The 18,938-nt window shown below is 39.3% G+C and overlaps 1 protein-coding gene and 1 long non-coding RNA gene across 2 annotated transcripts in view; one reads left to right on the forward strand and one right to left on the reverse strand.

The window, feature by feature from the left end:
* LOC132486291 (dmX-like protein 1) overlaps positions 1–14,800 on the reverse strand; it is a 59,104-nt gene extending 44,304 nt beyond the window's left edge. The window contains 1 exon segment of the mRNA XM_060093280.1: positions 14,231–14,800. Within this exon segment, the coding sequence (XP_059949263.1) occupies positions 14,231–14,317 (87 nt within the window). The 5' untranslated portion in view covers positions 14,318–14,800.
* Positions 14,801–14,964: 164 nt separating this feature from the next.
* Positions 14,965–18,938, forward strand: part of LOC132485359 (uncharacterized) — a 50,342-nt gene continuing 46,368 nt past the window's right edge. The window contains exon 1 of the long non-coding RNA XR_009531404.1: positions 14,965–15,064. This is a non-coding gene — a long non-coding RNA (uncharacterized LOC132485359). The remainder of the gene's footprint in view (positions 15,065–18,938) is intronic.

Below are 18,938 nucleotides of genomic sequence, written 5' to 3' on the forward strand. Positions count from 1 at the left end.
TAAGACTACATTAAAATGAAAAGCTTCTGCACAGCAAAAGAAACCACCAACAAAATGAAAAGGCAACCTAAAAATGGGAGAAAATATTTGCAAACCTTATCTGATAAAAAGTTAATATCTAGGGCTTCCCTGGTGGCACAGTGGTTGAGAGTCCGCCTGCTGATGCAGGGGACACGGATTCGTGCCTGGGTCCGGGAAGATCCCACATGCTGTGGAGCGGCTAGGCCCGTGAGCCATGGCCGCTGAGCCTGCACGTCTGGAGCCTGTGCTCTGCAACGGGAGAGGCCACAACAGTGAGAGGCCCGCATACCGCAAAAAAAAAAAAAAAAAAAAAAAAAAAAAGTTAATATCTAAAATATATAAGGAACTCATATAACTCAATACCAGAAATGAACAATCCAATTAAAAATGGGCAGAAGACTCAGATATTTTTTCAAAGAAGACGTACAAATGGCCAACAGGTACATGAAAAGATGTTCAACATCACTGCTCATCAGGGAAATGCCAATCAAAACTGGATGAGATATCACTTCATACCCATTAGGATGCTATCAACAAAAAGATAATAGATAAGTGTTGGTGAAGATGTGAAGAAAGGGAATCTTTGTGCACTCTTGGTGTGAATGTAGATTGGCACAGCCACTGTAAAAAAACAGTATGGAAGAGTCCTGAAAAAATTAAAAGCAGAACTACCGTATATTCCACCAATCCAACTTCTAGGATTATATCCAAAGATGATGAAATCACTGTAAGAGATATCTGCACTCCCATATTCATTTCAGCATTGTTCACAACAGCCAAGATATGGAAACAACCTAAGTGTCCATCAGTGAATGAATGGATAAAGAAAATATGTTTTACACACACACACACACACACACACAAACACAAAAGAATACTATTCAGTCATAAAAAAGAAGAAAATTCTGGGCTTCCCTGGTGGCGCAGTGGTTGAGAGTCCGCCTGCCAATGCAGAGGACACGGGTTCGTGCCCCGGTGCGGGAGGATCCCACATGCCGCGGAGCGACTGGGCCCATGAGCCATGGCGGCTTAGCCTGTGAGTCCGGAGCCTGTGCTCCACAACGGGAGAGGCCACAGCAGTGAGAGGCCCGCGTACCACAAAAAAAAAAAAAAAAAAAAAAAGAAGAAGAAAATTCTGCCACTTGTGACAAACTTGCGGGCATTAGGCTAAGTCAGACAGAGAAAGACAAATAATGTACATATGTATTCCACTTATATGTGGAATATAAAAACATTGTACTAATAGAAACATTGTACTAACAGAATAGAATGGTGGTTGCCAGGGGCTATGGATGGGGAAAATGCGAGATGTTGGTCAAAGGATACAAACTTTCAGTTATAAGATGAATAAGTTCCAGGGATCTAATGTACGGCATGGTGACTATAGTTAACAATATTGTATTGTACAGTTGCAAGTTGCTATTAGAATAAAGCTTTAATTTCTCATCATAACAACAACAAAATGGTAATTATGTGAGTTAAAGGATATGTTAACTAACCTTATTGTGGTAAAGATTTCACACTATATATGTGTATCAAATCATCACATTGCACACCTTAAACTTACACAATGTTCATGTAAACTGTATGTCAATAAAGCTTGGGGGAAAAAAATAGAGAGATGAATCTGTACAGAAAATTCAAACTGGATATCATGCAAAAATCACTTGAAATAAACATATCTTCTTATGGATATTTTTAATAGATTATTAAAATTAATTCAATCTCTAGAGTTTATACAACATGATGAGTTAATAAGCATGGAAATACACCAAACGAAACCAGGAAAACAAACTTTAATTCAAAATGGGCTCTGCACCCAAAGTTCATAGCAGCACTATTTACAACAGCCAAGACATGGAAGCAACCTAAGTGTCCATCAACAGATGAATGGAGGAAACAGAGAAGAGAAGGCAGCCAGGTGAAGACAAGAAGAGACTGGAGTGATGCAGTCCCAGCCAAGGACACCTGGAGCCTCCAGAAGCTGAAAGAGCTCCTGTGGATTGGGAATCTGAGTAGTGTGGCTTAGCAGGGTGCCTCTGACTTACCATCCCTTATAAAGCTACAATCAAGGTACCGGCCAGGGCTGGAGTCATCTCAAGACTTCCGGGTAAGATGGCGGAAGAGTAAGACGCGGAGATCACCTTCCTCCCCACGGATACACCAGAAATACAGCTACACATGGAACAACTCCTACAGAACACCTACTGAACCCTAGCAGAAGACCCCAGACCTCCCAAAAGGCAAGAAACTCCCCACATACCTGGGTAGGGCAAAGCGGAGAGATTCCCGCACAGAGGAGCGGTGCCGAGCGGCACTCACCAGCCCGAGAGGATTGTCTACTCCCCCGCCGGGGCGGGCGGCGCTGGAGCTGAGGCTCGGGCTTCGGTCAGAGCGCAGGGAGAGGACTGGGGCTGGCGGCGAGAACTCAGCCTGAAGGGGGCTAATGTGCCACAGCTAGCCGGGAGGGAATCCGGGAAAACTCTGGAGCTGCCGAAGAGGCAGGAGACTTTTTCTTCCCTCTTGGTTTCCTGGTGCGCGAGGAGAGGGGATTAAGAGCGCCACGTAAAGGAGCTCCAGAGACGGGCGCGAGTCGCGGCTGAAAGCGCGGAGCCCAGAGACGGGCGTGGGACGCTGGGGCTGCTGCTGCCGCCGCCAAGAAGCCTGTGTGCGAGCGCAGGTCACTGTCCACACCGCCCTTCCGGGAGCCTGTGCAGCCCGCCACTGCCGGGGTCCCGGGATCCAGGGGCGGCTTCCCTGGGAGAACGCACGACGCGCCTCGGGCTGCTGCAACGTCACGCCGACCTCTGCCGCTGCAGGCTCGCCCCGCACTCCGTGCCCCTCCCTCCCGCCCGGCCTGAGTGAGCCAGAGCCCCCGAAGAGGCTGCTCCTTTAACCCTGTCCTGTCTGAGCGAAGAACAGACGCCCTCCGGCGACCTACACGCAGAGGCGGGGCCAAATCCAAAGCTGAGACCGAGGAGCTGTGAGAACAAAGAAGAGAAAGGGAAACCTCTCCCAGCAGCCTCAGAAGCAGCGGATTAAAGCTCCACAATCAACTTGATGTACCCTGCATCTGTGGAATACATGAATAGACAACAAATCATCCCAAATTGAGGAGCCAGGAGTCAGTGCTGTGCCTCTGAGGTGGGAGAGCCAACTTCAGGACACTGGTCCACAAGAGACCTCCCAGCTCCACACAATATCAAACGGCGAAAATCTTCCAGAGATCTCCATCTCAACAGCAGCACCCAGCTTCACTCAACGACCAGCAAGCTATAGTGCTGGACACCCTATGCCAAACAACTAGCAAGACAGGAACACAACGCCACCCATTAGCAGAGAGGTGGCCTAAAATCATAAAAAGTCCGCAGACACCCCAAAACACACCACCAGACGTGGACCTGCCCACCAGAAAGACAAGATCCAGCCTCATCCACCAGAACACAGGCAGTAGTCCCCTCCACCAAGAAGCCTACACAACCCACTAAACCAACCTTAGCCACTGGGGACAGACACCAAAAACAACGGGAACTACGAACCTGCAGCCTGCAAAAAGGAGACCCCAAACACAGTAACATAAGCAAAATGAGAAGACAGAAAAACACACAGCAGGAGAAGGAGCAAGATAAAAACCCACAAGACCTAACAAATGAAGAGGTAATAGGCAGTCTACCTGAAAAAGAATTCAGAATAATGATGGTAAAGATGATCCAAAATCTTGGAAATAGAATAGACAAAATGCAAGAAAAAGTTAACAAGGACCTAGAAGAACTAAAGATGAATCAAGCATCGATTAAAAACACAATACATGAAATAAAAAATACTCTAGATGGGATCAATAGCAGAATAACTGAGGCAGAAGAACGGATAAGTGAGGTGGAAGATAAAATAGTGGAAATAACTGCTGCACAGCAAAATAAAGAAAAAAGAATGAAAAGAACAGAGGACAGTCTCAGAGACCTCTGGGACAACATTAAACGCACCAACATTCGAATTATAGGGGTTCCAGAAGAAGAAGAGAAAAAGAAAGGGACTGAGAAAATATTTGAAGAGATTATAGTTGAAAACTTCCCTAATATGGGAAAGGAAATAGTTAATCAAGTCCAGGAGGCACAGAGAGTCCCATACAGAATAAATCCAAGGAGAAATACGCCAAGACACATATTAATCAAACTGTCAAAAATTAAACACAAAGAAATCATATTAAAAGCAGCAAGGCAAAAACAACAAATAACACACAAGGGAATCCCCATCAGGATAACAGCTGATCTCTCAGCAGAAACTCTACAAGCCAGAAGGGAGTGGCAGGACATAATTAAAGTGATGAAGGAGAAAAACCTGCAACCAAGATTACTCTACCCAGCAAGGATCTCATTCAGATTTGATGGAGAAATTAAAACGTTTACAGACAAGCAAAAGCTGAGAGAGTTCAGCACCACCAAACCAGCTTTACAACAAATGCTAAAGGAACTTCTCTAGGCAAGAAACACAACAGAAGGAAAAGACCTACAATAACGAACCCAAAACAATTAAGAAAATGGGAATAGGAACATACATATCAATAATTACCTTAAATGTAAATGGACTAAATGCTCCCACCAAAAGACACAGACTGGCTGAATGGATACAAAAACAAGACCCATATATATGCTGTCTACAAGAGACCCACTTCAGACCTAGAGACACATACAGACTGAAAGTAAGGGGATGGAAAAAGATATTCCATGCAAATGGAAACCAAAAGAAAGCTGGAGTAGCAATTCTCATATCAGACAAAATAGACTTTAAAATAAAGACTACTAGAAGAGACAAAGAAGGACACTACATAATGATCAAGGGATCAATCCAAGAAGAAGATATAACAATTGTAAATATTTATGCACCCAACATAGGAGCACCTCAATACATAAGGCAAATACTAACAGCCATAAAAGGAGAAATCGACAGTAACACAATCATAGTAGGGGACTTTAACACCCCACTTTCACCAATGGACAGGTCATCCAAAATGAAAATAAATAAGGAAACACAAGCTTTAAATGAAACATTAAACAAGATGGACTTAATTGATATTTATAGGACATTTCATCCAAAAACAACAGAATACACATTTTTCTCAAGTGCTCATGGAACATTCTCCAGGATAGATCATATCTTGGGTCACAAATCAAGCCTTGGTAAATTTAAGAAAATTGAAATTGTATCAAGTATCTTTTCCGACCACAATGCTATGAGACTAGATATCAATTACAGGAAAAGAGCTGTAAAACATACAAACACATGGAGGCTAAACAATACACTACTTAATAACGAAGTGATCACTGAAGAAATCAAAGAGGAAATTAAAAAATACCTAGAAACAAATGACAATGGAGACACGACGACCCAAAACCTATGGGATGCAGCAAAAGCAGTTCTAAGAGGGAAGTTTATGGCAATACAATCCCACCTTAAGAAACAGGAAACATCTCGAATAAACAACCTAACCTTGCACCTAAAGCAATTAGAGAAAGAAGAACAAAAACATCCCAAAGTTAGCAAAAGGAAAGAAATCATAAAAATCAGATCAGAAATAAATGAAAAAGAAATGAAGGAAACGATAGCAAAGATCAATAAAACTAAAAGCTGGTTCTTTGAGAAGATAAACAAAATTGATAAACCATTAGCCAGACTCATCAAGAAAAAAAGGGAGAAGACTCAAATCAATAGAATTAGAAATGAAAAAGGAGAAGTAACAACTGACACTGCAGAAATACAAAAGATCATGAGAGATTACTATAAGCAACTCTATGCCAATAAAATGGACAACCTGGAAGAAATGGACAAATTCTTAGAAATGCACAACCTGCCAAGACGGAATCAGGAAGAAATAGAAAATATGAACAGACCAATCACAAGCACTGAAATTGAAACTGTGATAAAAAATCTTCCAACAAACAAAAGCCCAGGACCAGATGGCTTCACAGGCGAATTCTATCAAGCATTTAGAGAAGAGCTAACACCTATCCTTCTCAGACTCTTCCAAAATATAGCAGAGGGAGGAACACTCCCAAACTCATTCTACGAGGCCACCATCACCTTGATACCAAAACCAGACAAGGATGTCACAAAGAAAGAAAACTACAGGCCAATATCACTGATGAACATAGATGCAAAAATCCTCAACAAAATACTAGCAAACAGAATCCAACAGCACATTAAAAGGATCATACACCATGATCAAGTGGGGTTTATTCCAGGAATGCAAGGATTCTTCAATATACGCAAATCAATCAACGTGATACACCATATTAACAAACTGAAGGAGAAAAACCATATGATCATCTCAATAGATGCAGAGAAAGCTTTTGACAAAATTCAACACCCATTTATGATAAAAACCCTGCAGAAAGTAGGCATAGAGGGAACTTTCCTCAACATAATAAAGGCCATATATGACAAACCCACAGCCAGCATCGTCCTCAATGGTGAAAAACTGAAACCATTTCCACTAAGATCAGGAACAAGACAAGGTTGCCCACTCTCACCACTCTTATTCAACCTAGTTTTGGAAGTTTTAGCCACAGCAATCAGAGAAGAAAAGGAAATAAAAGGAATCCAAATGGGAAAAGAAGAAGTAAAGCTGTCACTGTTTGCAGATGACATGATACTATACATAGAGAATCCTAAAGATGCTACCAGAAAACTACTAGAGCTAATCAATGAATTTGGTAAAGTTGCAGGATACAAAATTAATGCACAGAAATCTCTGGCATTCCTATATACTAATGATGAAAAATCTGAAAGTGAAATCAAGGAAACACTCCCATTTACCATTGCAACAAAAAGAATAAAATATCTAGGAATAAACCTACCTAAGGAGACAAAAGACCTGTATGCAGAAAATTATAAGACACTGATGAAAGAAATTAAAGATGATACTAATAGATGGAGAGATGTACCATGTTCTTGGATTGGAAGACTCAACATTGTGAAAATGACTCTACTACCCAAAGCAATCTACAGATTCAATGCAATCCCTATCAAACTACCACTGGCATTTTTCACAGAACTAGAACAAAAAATTTCAAGATTTGTTTGGAAAAACAAAAGACCCCGAATAGCCAAAGCAATCTTGAGAACGAAAAATGGAGCTGGAGGAATCAGGCTCCCTGACTTCAGACTATACTACAAGGCTACAGTAATCAAGACAGTATGGTACTGGCACAAAAACAGAAAGATAGATCAATGGAACAGGATAGAAAGCCCAGAGATAAACCCACGGACATATGGTCACCTTATCTTTGATAAAGGAGGCAGGAATGTACAGTGGAGAAAGGACAGTCTCTTCAATAAGTGGTGCTGGGAAAACTGGACAGGGACATGTAAAAGTATGAGATTAGATCACTCCCTAACACCATACACAAAAATTAGCTCAAAATGGATTAAAGACCTAAATGTAAGGCCAGACACTATCAAACTCCTAGAGGAAAACATAGGCAGAACACTCTATGACATAAATCACAGCAAGATCTTTTTTGACCCACCTCCTAGAGAAATGGAAATAAAGACAAAAATAAACACATGGGACCTAATGAAACTTCAAAGCTTTTGCACAGCAAAGGAAACCATAAACAAGACGAAAAGACAACCCTCAGAATGGGAGAAAATATTTGCAAATGAAGCAACTGACAGAGGATTAATCTCCAAAATTTATAAGCAGCTCATGCAGCTCAATAGCAAAAAAACAAACAACCCAATCCAAAAATGGGCAGAAGACCTAAATAGACATTTCTCCACAGAAGATATACAGACTGCCAACAAACACATGAAAGGATGCTCAACATCTTTACTCATTAGAGAAATGCAAATCAAAACTACAATGAGATATCATCTCACACCAGTCAGAATGGCCATCATCAAAAAATCTAGAAACAATAAATGCTGGAGAGGGTGTGGAAAAAAGGGAACACTCTTGCACTGCTGGTGGGAATGTGAATTGGTACAGCCACTATGGAGAACGGTATGGAGGTTCCTTAAAAAACTACAAATAGAACTACCATATGACCCAGCAATCCCACTACTGGGCATATACCCTGAGAAAACCGTAATTCAAAAAGAGACATGTACCAAAATGTTCATAGCAGCCCTATTTACAATAGCCCGGAGATGGAAACAACCTAAGTGTCCATCATCGGATGAATGGGTAAAGAAGATGTGGCACATATATACAATGGAATATTACTCAGCCATAAAAAGAAATGAAATTGAGCTATTTGTAATGAGGTGGATGGACCTAGAGTCTGTCATACAGAGTGAAGTCAGAAAGAGAAAGACAAATACTGTATGCTGACACATATATATGGAATTTAAGAAAAAAATGTCATCAAGAACATAGGGGTAAGACAGGAATAAAGACACAGACCTACTAGAGCATGGACTTGAGGATATGGGGAGGGGGAAGGGTAAGCTGTGACAAAGTGGAAGAGCGGCATGGACATATATACACTACCAAACGTAAGGTAGATTGCTAGTGGGAAGCAGCCGCATAGCACAGGGAGATCAGCTCGGTTCTTTGTGACCGCCTGGAGGGGTGGGATAGGGAGGGTGGGAGGGAGACGCAAAAGGGAGGGGATATGGGAACATATGTATATGTATAACTGATTAAATTTGTAAAATAAAATTAAAAAAAAAAACAACAGATGAATGGATAAAGATGTGGTATATATATACAATGGAATATTACTCAGACATAAAAAAGAATGAAATATTGCCATTTGCAGTGACATGAATGGACCTAGAGAATATCATACTAAGTGAAGTCATAGAGAGAAAGACAAATATTGTATGATATTACTTATATGTGTAATCTAAAAAATAATACAAATGAATCCATATATAAAACAGAAACAGACTCACAGACATAGAAAACAAGCTTATGGTTACCAAAGGGAAAAGGGAGGGGGGCAAGTGATAAATTAGGAGTATGGAATTAACAGATACAAACTACTATACATAAAACAGATAAGCAAAAGGATTTACTATAATACAGGGACCAATATTCTTGTAATAACCTATAATAGAACATATTCATATATATGTTTGTGTGTGTATACACACACACACACACACACGCACACACATATCTCCAAATCACTTTGCTGGACACCTGAACCCAACACAGTATTATGAATCAACTGTACTTCAATTTTAAAAGTCAATCAATGTAAGTCACACATAAACAAAATAAAGAAGAAAAATAAACAAAATGGGCTGTGTGTGATTTTAAAATAATCCATCTTTACTAAATTCGTAAATAAAAATAACCCATCTACCTGGTTTTAAATAAAAACCTAAGATGTAATACTATACATAACTTTCTAAACCAGAAACTAAAACTAGTTTTATAGATTTTTTCCAAAATAAATTGTTCTGAAAAATTCATTTCAAGGTGCCCTATTACTATCAAAACAATAAGAACAGCACTGGTTTATCAAATAAATTGCCACACTACCTAAGCTTCAAAATTAATATGTATATATTGTAATTGGTACACTAGCTGCTTCTGTCAAAAGATCTGTAATCAGAATAACCTATTACTAAGCAACGAAAATTAAATTGAGAAATGAAAATCCTTTTACTAGGCATATATAATATTGGGTTTACTAACTTTGAGACCAAACAAGGTGCAAAGAAAGAACTGAGTTCATATGTGTGCTTTCAAGCATACAACTGAAACATGATTCTTAACTTTAAATTTGACAGACAACCTTCTCCAATATTCAAAAATTACCCAAGGCTGCAACAGTCAGCATTCTAATTTGGAAATCCTGTGATTTCTGTACAACACTTAGATTTCCTGTTTTCACTGTTTTGTTTTAACCAACCACACCAGGTAAATATCCCAAAGAATTTCTTCCTGGTATACTTCCTGGTTAAATGAGTTATGTTTGGCATGTTGTAATTAACGTTATTCTCATTTTTTTAAACACAACATTAAGAATTCGTATTACTTCAATAATTTTAAAGGTACGTTAATACTATTTAAAACATAAAATTTTGGGCCTCCCTGGTGGCGCAGTGGTTAAGAGTCCGCCTGCCGATGCAGGGGATACGGGTTCGTGCCCCGGTCTGGGAGGATCCCATATGCCGCGGAGCGGCTGGGCCCGTGAGCCATGGCCGCTGGGCCTGCGCATCCGGAGCCTGTGCTCCGCAACGGGAGAGGCCACAACAGTGAGAGGCCCGCATACCGCAAAAAGAAAAAAAAAAAAAAAAAAAAAAAAAAAAAGAAAAACATAAAATTTTAAAATAGGCTAAATATTTAAAAAGAAGTCCAATTTGTACTCGTAATAGCATATGAGCACCACAAAAATCATTCTCTTTCTCCAGATACAAACAGTATCAAACTTTCCCCTCCTGTATCTCTCCATCCACAAACATTAACGTGCTTCTCCAAAAAAAGAACCTCCTATAAAGGTTTCCCTACAGTGAACAAAACAAAAAGTTAAACTAAAGGATGCTTACTATTACAGAAAGAAGGAGAATGCTAACTCAGCCTCCATTTCTCTACCAACACCCAGATAGCTGCAGTCAGTCTTTTGACTTCTAATCTGGGTCCCCTTGGCTGGGAACACAGAGTTGTCTAATACAAAAGGGAGTCCGGAGTTATTACATGTTTGTTATCCCTCGTATAACAAAGGCATTTGAATTCCAAACTAGAGACAACAAGTCCTAAATATTAACACAATCTGCCTCTTGGAAATTACCTCCCTTTCCATTTCAGTAAAAACACAATTTCAACACCAATTATGGATAATCTATTGTATATTAAAGCACATGTCACTAGCATGCACAGAAACATTAGAAAATCCAGATTCTAACTAACTATGCCTGTTTTTAACTTATTATTTGTCTTTTACAAATAAAATTTTTATTCTAAAAACAAAAGTTGTCAACAGATCAGGACCAGGTTGCTCATATACTTTCGCTCTAAAGACAGTATGAGATTAACAAGGGAAAAGGAGTGAGAGAAAAATTCATGTAAATAAAGAAAAACCAAAGAATTTTTGCTTTAGATATCTGAAATCTCTCCTGGTTACTCACCTGATATTTATGGCAAAATGCGTAATAAATGACTTGGGAAAAAAAATTTTAAACTTTAATTGAAGTACTTTATTTGGACTCAAATCTAAATTATTAAAAACATTTTTTAAAAAACACAATTTTTAATTATATAGCAATAAGGCTTCTTTATCTATCAGTCATCAATTCAACCAGTATTTATCAAGCACTTTTTATGTGCTATGCATTATAATGAGTTTAGCCTTTATAATAACTGACATTTTTAAGGGTTTTACAGGTACTAAGCAATGAACTTAGCACTTTCTCATGTAACAACCCTATGAATAAGTTCTTTAGCCCCACTTTACGGATAAGAAAAAAAGAAATTCAAAGAATGTAAAAGAACTTGCCCACGGATACATAACTAACTATAAGGACTAAGTTGGACATCAAACTCAGGTAATGACTCTACTATTAGGTGACACCAGTACTTCAATCACTGTTCCAGGCACTCACAATGAAACTGTGGAAGACATACACAAGGCAAGACAGGTCACTAATGTAATGAAAGTGCAAATAAAGTGCTTTGAAAGTATAAGAGAAAAGGTCACTGCCTACTAGAAGCTTTCTTATTAAGAGAAAAGTCAAAATTGTTTGATGCCAGTTTAAGTAGTAAAAAAATATCTAATACTTACATATACTAACTATATTAGTAATTTCATATTTTAAAATCAAGAATCCATGAGAAATGGCACTCAACTTCATTTCAATTTAAAACCTATCAGACTGTATTCAGAAAACAGGATCTCATCTCTTGTAATCTTTCAAAACAAGAACAAATAAGTTATCTGCAAACATGCAAAGAGATGAATTACGAATGTAAAGTCTGTCTTTAGAGAAGGCATAATGTAACAGGACAAACAAAGTAATTCTTCAAGTGGGCCTGCAAGAGGAAGATTTCACGTCCCTAGCTCAAGTAAAACTGGAATTTGGAGAGAGTTTTTTAGTCTGCACATACCATCTACCATTAATGTTTGCTCTCTTTCTATGAAAAGAAAAAGAAGCCAAAATCAAAAGAGGTTAAAAACAAAATTCAAGGAGTAAACAACAGATTCTACATTTTAGCAAAGACAGTAATTTCCAGAGAGATAAATTTAAGATGTATATAGTGTCCAGTAGACTGAGGGCAAGAAACTTGGTTTATAGCGGAATATCAATTTAATGTTAGAGAGTCAGGGATGGATTAGCTGCAAAGGAAAAAAGGTGATTGTTAATAAACTATCACCAAAATTATAGAGACCTGGGATCTCTTTATATTAAATAACAACAAAATGTTTATTTTTACCTTATTTCCTGAGATCTGGAAGAAATCTACAGTAGGCTTGGTGGGAGATGATTAAAGCCTGGTCTATCGAAACAGACTCTAAAATTCAGTAGAACTGTGCAACAAGCTACATGATGGTGTAGGGTAGCCTTATCTTTGGTACATTAACTCATCTCTCCTTGAAAATAACAGAAGCATTCACCAAGATTTTATATACACTTAGAAGGATCATCTAGATGTATCAATAGGCCATCATATTGTATATGCTTTGAAGTTCATACCACGGCTTACACAGATTCTGAATGCCTTCTCAGAAAAAGCTGTTAGAACTTACATTTGAGGAAGCACGCATATAATTTTAGGAGATGGCAGAGAATGTAATGTTACCATCCTATAATCTCCCACTAGCAAAATCTTCTTAGGATGATCTTTATTTTCTAAATAAAGAAAGAGCAGTGAGCAATGTTCAACTGCAGGGAAACTACGGTTGCCCACTGAGACCCTCAGAGTTCACTCTCCTCTTGAGCATTGAGGCGAGGTCAACATTTAGAATTAGAATCTCTAAAACTGCTAGTGTCAAGTGCAAGTTAAGGTGTGTATGAGTCACTCTACAGTGGAGGTACAGACTCTATTCGAAAGCAAAGTACTTGGTTGGCACAGATCTAAAAGCACAATTCAGGTATTAAATGCCTACGCCATGTTAAATAATGACTACTATTTTTTTCCTATTATTTATTCCGACTGATAAAGATGACCAAAAAAAGTCAAAATCGTTTGAGAAGAAAACCTGGGGCATCTATTAAGGTGTTTATTTTGTTTCACTTTTTTATGCAAAATTAAGTTTTAATCACAACTAAGAGATAGCTATTCAAGTTGTAGCAAAAATCATGAGCGCTATACATATATTCAGATATAGGCTATCATGTGCAATACTGACTTATAGCTTGAAATTATTATAAAAACTATACTTAATTCTTTTAAAAAAACGCTATAGTTAAGGCAGAAAATGTCAATATGCTGGTAAGTAGCAAAAGTTTGGGGCCCTCTTCCTTTCACTATCTGGGGAAAACAAATGAAAAACAAGACACTTTCATTTAAACTTTAACCTGGAATTACCACTACACACCAAAGAGGAATTTTACTGAGAAACAGTAATGCAACTTTTAGTAATTAATGTGAACAATCTAAAATAAATATAAGCCTCCCAGGACTACTGAACTGTTACATATGGAATTCAAACGATGGCAGGAGTGAACCATTTACGAAAAACAGTTTTTTCTTTCCAAAGTTATTCCCAGTGAATTTAAAGAAAAATAAGTGAAAAGCACTGTTTTCACTCAGCGCTAGTTGTTGACAGCTGCCTGTTTTTAAGACACCCACCTGTTTTTAAGACACCCACTCTTTTAAACTACAAAGACACTTGACCTAAACTTAGAGGAAGAAATGAATCCAATCCCAACTATTCCTCAACTTGACAATTAGAGCCTATGGAGTGGGGCAATAAAAAGCCCACACACACATTACACACCAACGATTCTCGGATAAACGATTTTAGTAAACCTCCCCAGCCCAACGACGTCAGATTAAAAACTTTAAAAATCCTACAAAACATTTTAACTTCCGAGTTTAGCCTCTGTACATTAAGTAACTCAATGACCGAAGCGTTATTGCCTCCTTCGTTCTCAAAGGCCAGTTCCGCCGGCCCTAAGGAGCTGGGACCTCCGTAGGGGACACCCCGCGAGGGCGACGAGGCTTTCTCGGCCTCTGCCCGTCACTCTGGGCCGAGCCCGGCTGACTCAGGGGCGCGGACTCGCAACGGGCGACGCGGGAGCCTCCCTCACTCACCGTGAAGCGCTGGTCGCCGACGCTGCCCACGGAGAAGCAGTGGTCGCCGGGGTTCACAGCCCCGGTCAGCACCTGGTGCAGGTTCATGTCGGCGCCTTAATCCAGCAACGGATGTCGCGTCCGGCTCATGCCCGGGGTCAACGGCCGCTTCCCTCCCTCTTTCCCTCACGGGCGGCGGCCGCTCTTGGGAGGAGACGACGGCAGCGCCAGGCGCCAGGAGCGGGAGCCGCTCAGCTGCGGCCCGCAGCTCATCCCGAGCCCCCGCGGGCGAGGCCCGGAGGGGGCGGACCGGCGAGCGGGCGGAGCGCCGCGCTCGTCCGCGCACCTGTCACAACCCGCGCGGGCCCAGGTGAAACTCGGGGTCGACCCAGCGGCCGCGACCCCGGGCCGACTCACCGGCCAGGAGGGACACGCCGTCCACAACACTTCCTCTGGGTTTTGGGTGGCTGGCCCGGACCGAACCCAAGTGGCGCAAGCAGCACCCGCTCGTCCTCGCCCCCCTGACCTGACTCTCCCCTGCTCCGGAGCCGGCCACCCCCACTGGCCTCCGCGGCTCTCTACGCGTCGCTAGGTCCCTTTGGCGGAAATATCGCGAGATTCTCGCGGCGAAAAGGAACACTGCGGGAAAGGGTTGACTTTTTTACCACAGTCTACAGAAAGGCAAGTGGAAAACGCCTCTTCGAGTGAGATGTTGGCCAATCCAGAGATCCAGTCCACCTAAGGCTCCGCCCACTGCCGAGGACAGACCAATCTCTTTGAGGCTTGTGAGAGACGGTGTGCGTTTGAATGTTGAACGTAAGGAACCTAGTAAAAACCTAAAGAGCCTTGGAAGTGGTAAGTGTTGTCAACTTATGCTTTAGGTTAGGGCTTAATCTGACTGTTGGGCCAGAAAGCTTAAAAGGGAGAAGTGCGTTATAAATGCAGTTGCGGTGTCTTCGGTCCTGGTAAAGACTACAAGCCCCAACAAGCACCGCTCCCCTAGGAGTCCCGCGAATACTCCAAGTGAATGTGAACCCTGCAGTGTCTCTGTCCCCGCGCAATGGTTACCCCGGCCGGACGCGCCTTCCCAGTTCGCTAAAAAGGAAAATTTTGAAAGGTTTAAACATTTGACAGGTACTAAAATGAAGGGTTTTCACCAATGTTTAACTTAACATTCGTTTTGAAGTAGTGCTGATAACAGTACTGCACCCGCCCTGCGTTGAGCTGTTTTGGAAAAACCTAACAATTCCAGAATGTTTAGTGTCACAGTCTCAACTGTGAGATTCAACTCTAGTTGTATTTTAACACAAGTTTTGTATTATTATTGATAAACGTCTGTTTATGTCTCCTCCCAGGTACCCTCTTAGGGACAAACTGTCCTGTATCCCAAGTGTCTAGCGCAGTGCCCTTTCCAACCTAGGTGTTCAGAAAATGTTAAATGAGTGAATGTAAATGGGAACTACCCACCAAAAATAAAAGTAGTTTTTTAAAAAAAAATTGCTGAACTGATTTTGATTTTTATACCCTTTTCTTGTGGTAAAAAAAACAAAAAACAGAAAGCAACACAAACAACCCCCCAAAAAGTTCACACTATTACTTGGATAGGAGGAGTACTGGTAATTTTATTTCCTTTTGCTTTCCCTAAGTTTTTTGCAGTGTACATATACTTCGTTTAGCAATAAAAAAAAGTTACTTAAAAAATAAGTTTAAGAAAAGAATCTAAAAATTAGTGGATATATGTATAACAGATATACCTTGCTGTACAGCAGAAACTAATGCAATATTGTAAACCAACTCTAATAAAAACTTTTTAAAAAATAAATTTAAGAGCCACCTCCCTTTTTTTAATTTGAAAGATGTAAATGAATTGCATTATTTATCCCAGCCTCCTCATAAAAATGAGGGATTTAAAACTTAACTTGTCTTAAAAAAAAAAACCTATTTTATTGACGTCTAATATACTTACAGTTTAATTTGTGTTTTAATTATTAATTCAGATTTTATTTTAAATGACTTTAACTTAATTTTATATTTTAGATCTTAAATCAAGATTTTTCTATATTCCACATAAATTCTGTGTATAGCCCAAAGTTTAACATGTTTACTCATTCTATTCTGCCTATCTTTTGGTTTTGAAGGGCATACTGTTTAGCAGAATAAAAGAAACTAAGGGACCTAGTAGTTAGAAAATCTGAGATCTACTCCTGATCTGTCGTTTGCTGTGTGACCATGGAAAATGTCTCGTAAACTTTGTTTTCTTCATCTGTAAAATTAACAAGTTTAACCTGATTATCAACACATTTTGCTTGGCATTTTTATTCCTGATAAACATCTGTTAGTTTTTTTTTTTTATTCAAACAAAGCCACAAAAATTATAATCATCCTCATCAATTCACTCAGTCCCATGTAATTAATTTTTTTTCATCTTGATCTTTTGTTAGCACTTTAATGAATTCATCAGTTTTCCATTAGAGTTCTGAAAATGCTTATTCATTCAGTTCAGCAGTATAGTCAGTTACCAGAAACCTGTACTTGTCAGAGTCTTTTCCATGAATTCCTTGAAGATGAAACCCTTTTATAGGAACATTTTTGCAAAAGCATCAGAGTACACCCAGAACTGTCTGTAAATGACAAAAGACTTTAAAATGACCATGGTTAAAGATTTGATGAAAGTTCATAATAATGCAATTTACAAGGAAATTTAGTTATCTGAGATATACATTTTAAAGTAATAACTAGAATTATGACTTATACCAGAACATATAAGATTTTTAGAAATTTCATGTAATGTCTGAAACATTTATATTAACATATTTCCATACAAACATCTGTTAGTGTTTATTAAATTCCTTCATCCTTGAAATAAACAAGAGTTTGACTCCTGGCCTAATCAGTCATTTAGACAAGTTGCTTAATCTCTTCGTGCTTTACTTTCCTTATCTATAAAGTGGGGATAGTAATAGACTTTCTTCATACAATTATCATGAAGATTAAATGAGCACAGTGTTTAGCACATAGTCAGAATTCAATAGATGTTAGCTACTCATTATTATTATTATTAAATTAAATCTAACCTTTTGACATATACTTATTCCTTCTAAAGTTTTCCATATAGTGTCAAACCTCAGTCCAAATCAAATTTTCCAGTGATGTTTGAGACGCCACAAATGTTCTGAGGCCGTCCCAGTCTGTATCCAAAACTATGGGACTACAGTACAACAACTAATGAAAAGTGAGGACATTCCTTTTACTCTTATTCAGAAAAAAATGCCCATTCAACAACCTATCTTTGATGTTTAGCAGATGAACTGTTTCAATGAAACAACTAAATCCTTTTACTATATCGATTTATTCCACTACAACTACGGCCTGCTGTCTGGTTTTATATAGTCCTTTAGCTGAGAATGTTTTTTACATTTTTAAATGGTTGAAAAAAATCAATAGAAGAAAAATATCTCATGATACATGAAAATTATATGAAATTCCCATGTCCATTAGTAAAACTCATTGGAACATAACAATGCATAGGCATTTAGATATTGTCTATGGCTGCTTTCACACTACAACTGCAGAGCTGAGTAGTTTCAACAGAGACTATATATCCTGCAAAGCAAAATATTTACTGTTTGGCCCATTAGAGAAAAAGTTTGCCGACCCCTGATGTATAGGAAGGATCCTCTACTGCTCTATGATCTATGAAATCGTTTTTGCTGTGCAGACTGGTTGTTGTACTGCATGACCACTCAGCTTAATTAGTAAAACATTTCATGTTGATGATTACACAAGCATCTTTAAATACATGTATTGTATCCCTGATTCCCCAATATTTATCATAGCACAGAGTAGATCCTCACTAATAGTTGAACCCTGAATATAGACAGGACCTGACTTACATATATATAAAAAGAGTCCCTGAAGAACTACCTTGGAGAAGTGGCCATAGACAATCCCTTTACTTTCAAACTGCTGCTCTTCATAGATCACCCTGTAATGTCACTCACCTCCCGCTTAACAAGGTTCTATTCAATCCTAAATCCAGTCCTGACTTCTTATGCAACTTGAGCATAACTCTGATCTTGTAGCAAAATTAGTAAGATAAGGAAATGGAAGAGATGGAGGTAAATTATGTCTTTCATCCTCCCTTCCCCGTCCCCTCTGCCCAAAGGCCACAAGTCCACCTCCTAACACAAAAAGTCCAGGGGAATTCTTGAATCTAACTATTCCCTGAACTGTAATTGAATTTTGTTATTCTGTTCTTTGGATGCTCAAAGGCTATGTGCCTTTGTGGTTTTTCCCTTTAGTTTCTTTCATTCTTTTTTTCCCTGTAGTTTCTTTAGTTTTATTCTTCAGCTTTATTTCTAAGAAATAAAAGAGGAAGGATGGGTCTGAAAAAGGAAGTCTTTTTTTAAATAAAATTTTGCCTTATTTTGCCTTATTGCTAGCAACAAAATCTCTTAGAAAGCCAAAGTACTGTGGTTTTGGGGACTGGCAGGACAAAGGGATATGCTCTCTTCAGTGCTGGTCTTAAAGGGAAAGGGGACTTTTATCAGACTTGAGGGGTGGTTACAGTGTAAGGAAAAGCAAACAGGCTAAACTCTGAGATTTTTTTGGGTGGGGGAGGAGCATATAGGAAGTCAGCTCAGATGGAGAAGTAATCATGCCTCTTTCTCACTAGCTTATTTACTGACATCCCTGTCATTACCCTCCTCCCTGCCATCCTAAACTCATT

This window comes from Mesoplodon densirostris, chromosome 3 (assembly GCF_025265405.1).
Source record: "Mesoplodon densirostris isolate mMesDen1 chromosome 3, mMesDen1 primary haplotype, whole genome shotgun sequence".
Classification (NCBI taxonomy): Eukaryota; Metazoa; Chordata; class Mammalia; order Artiodactyla; family Ziphiidae; genus Mesoplodon; species Mesoplodon densirostris.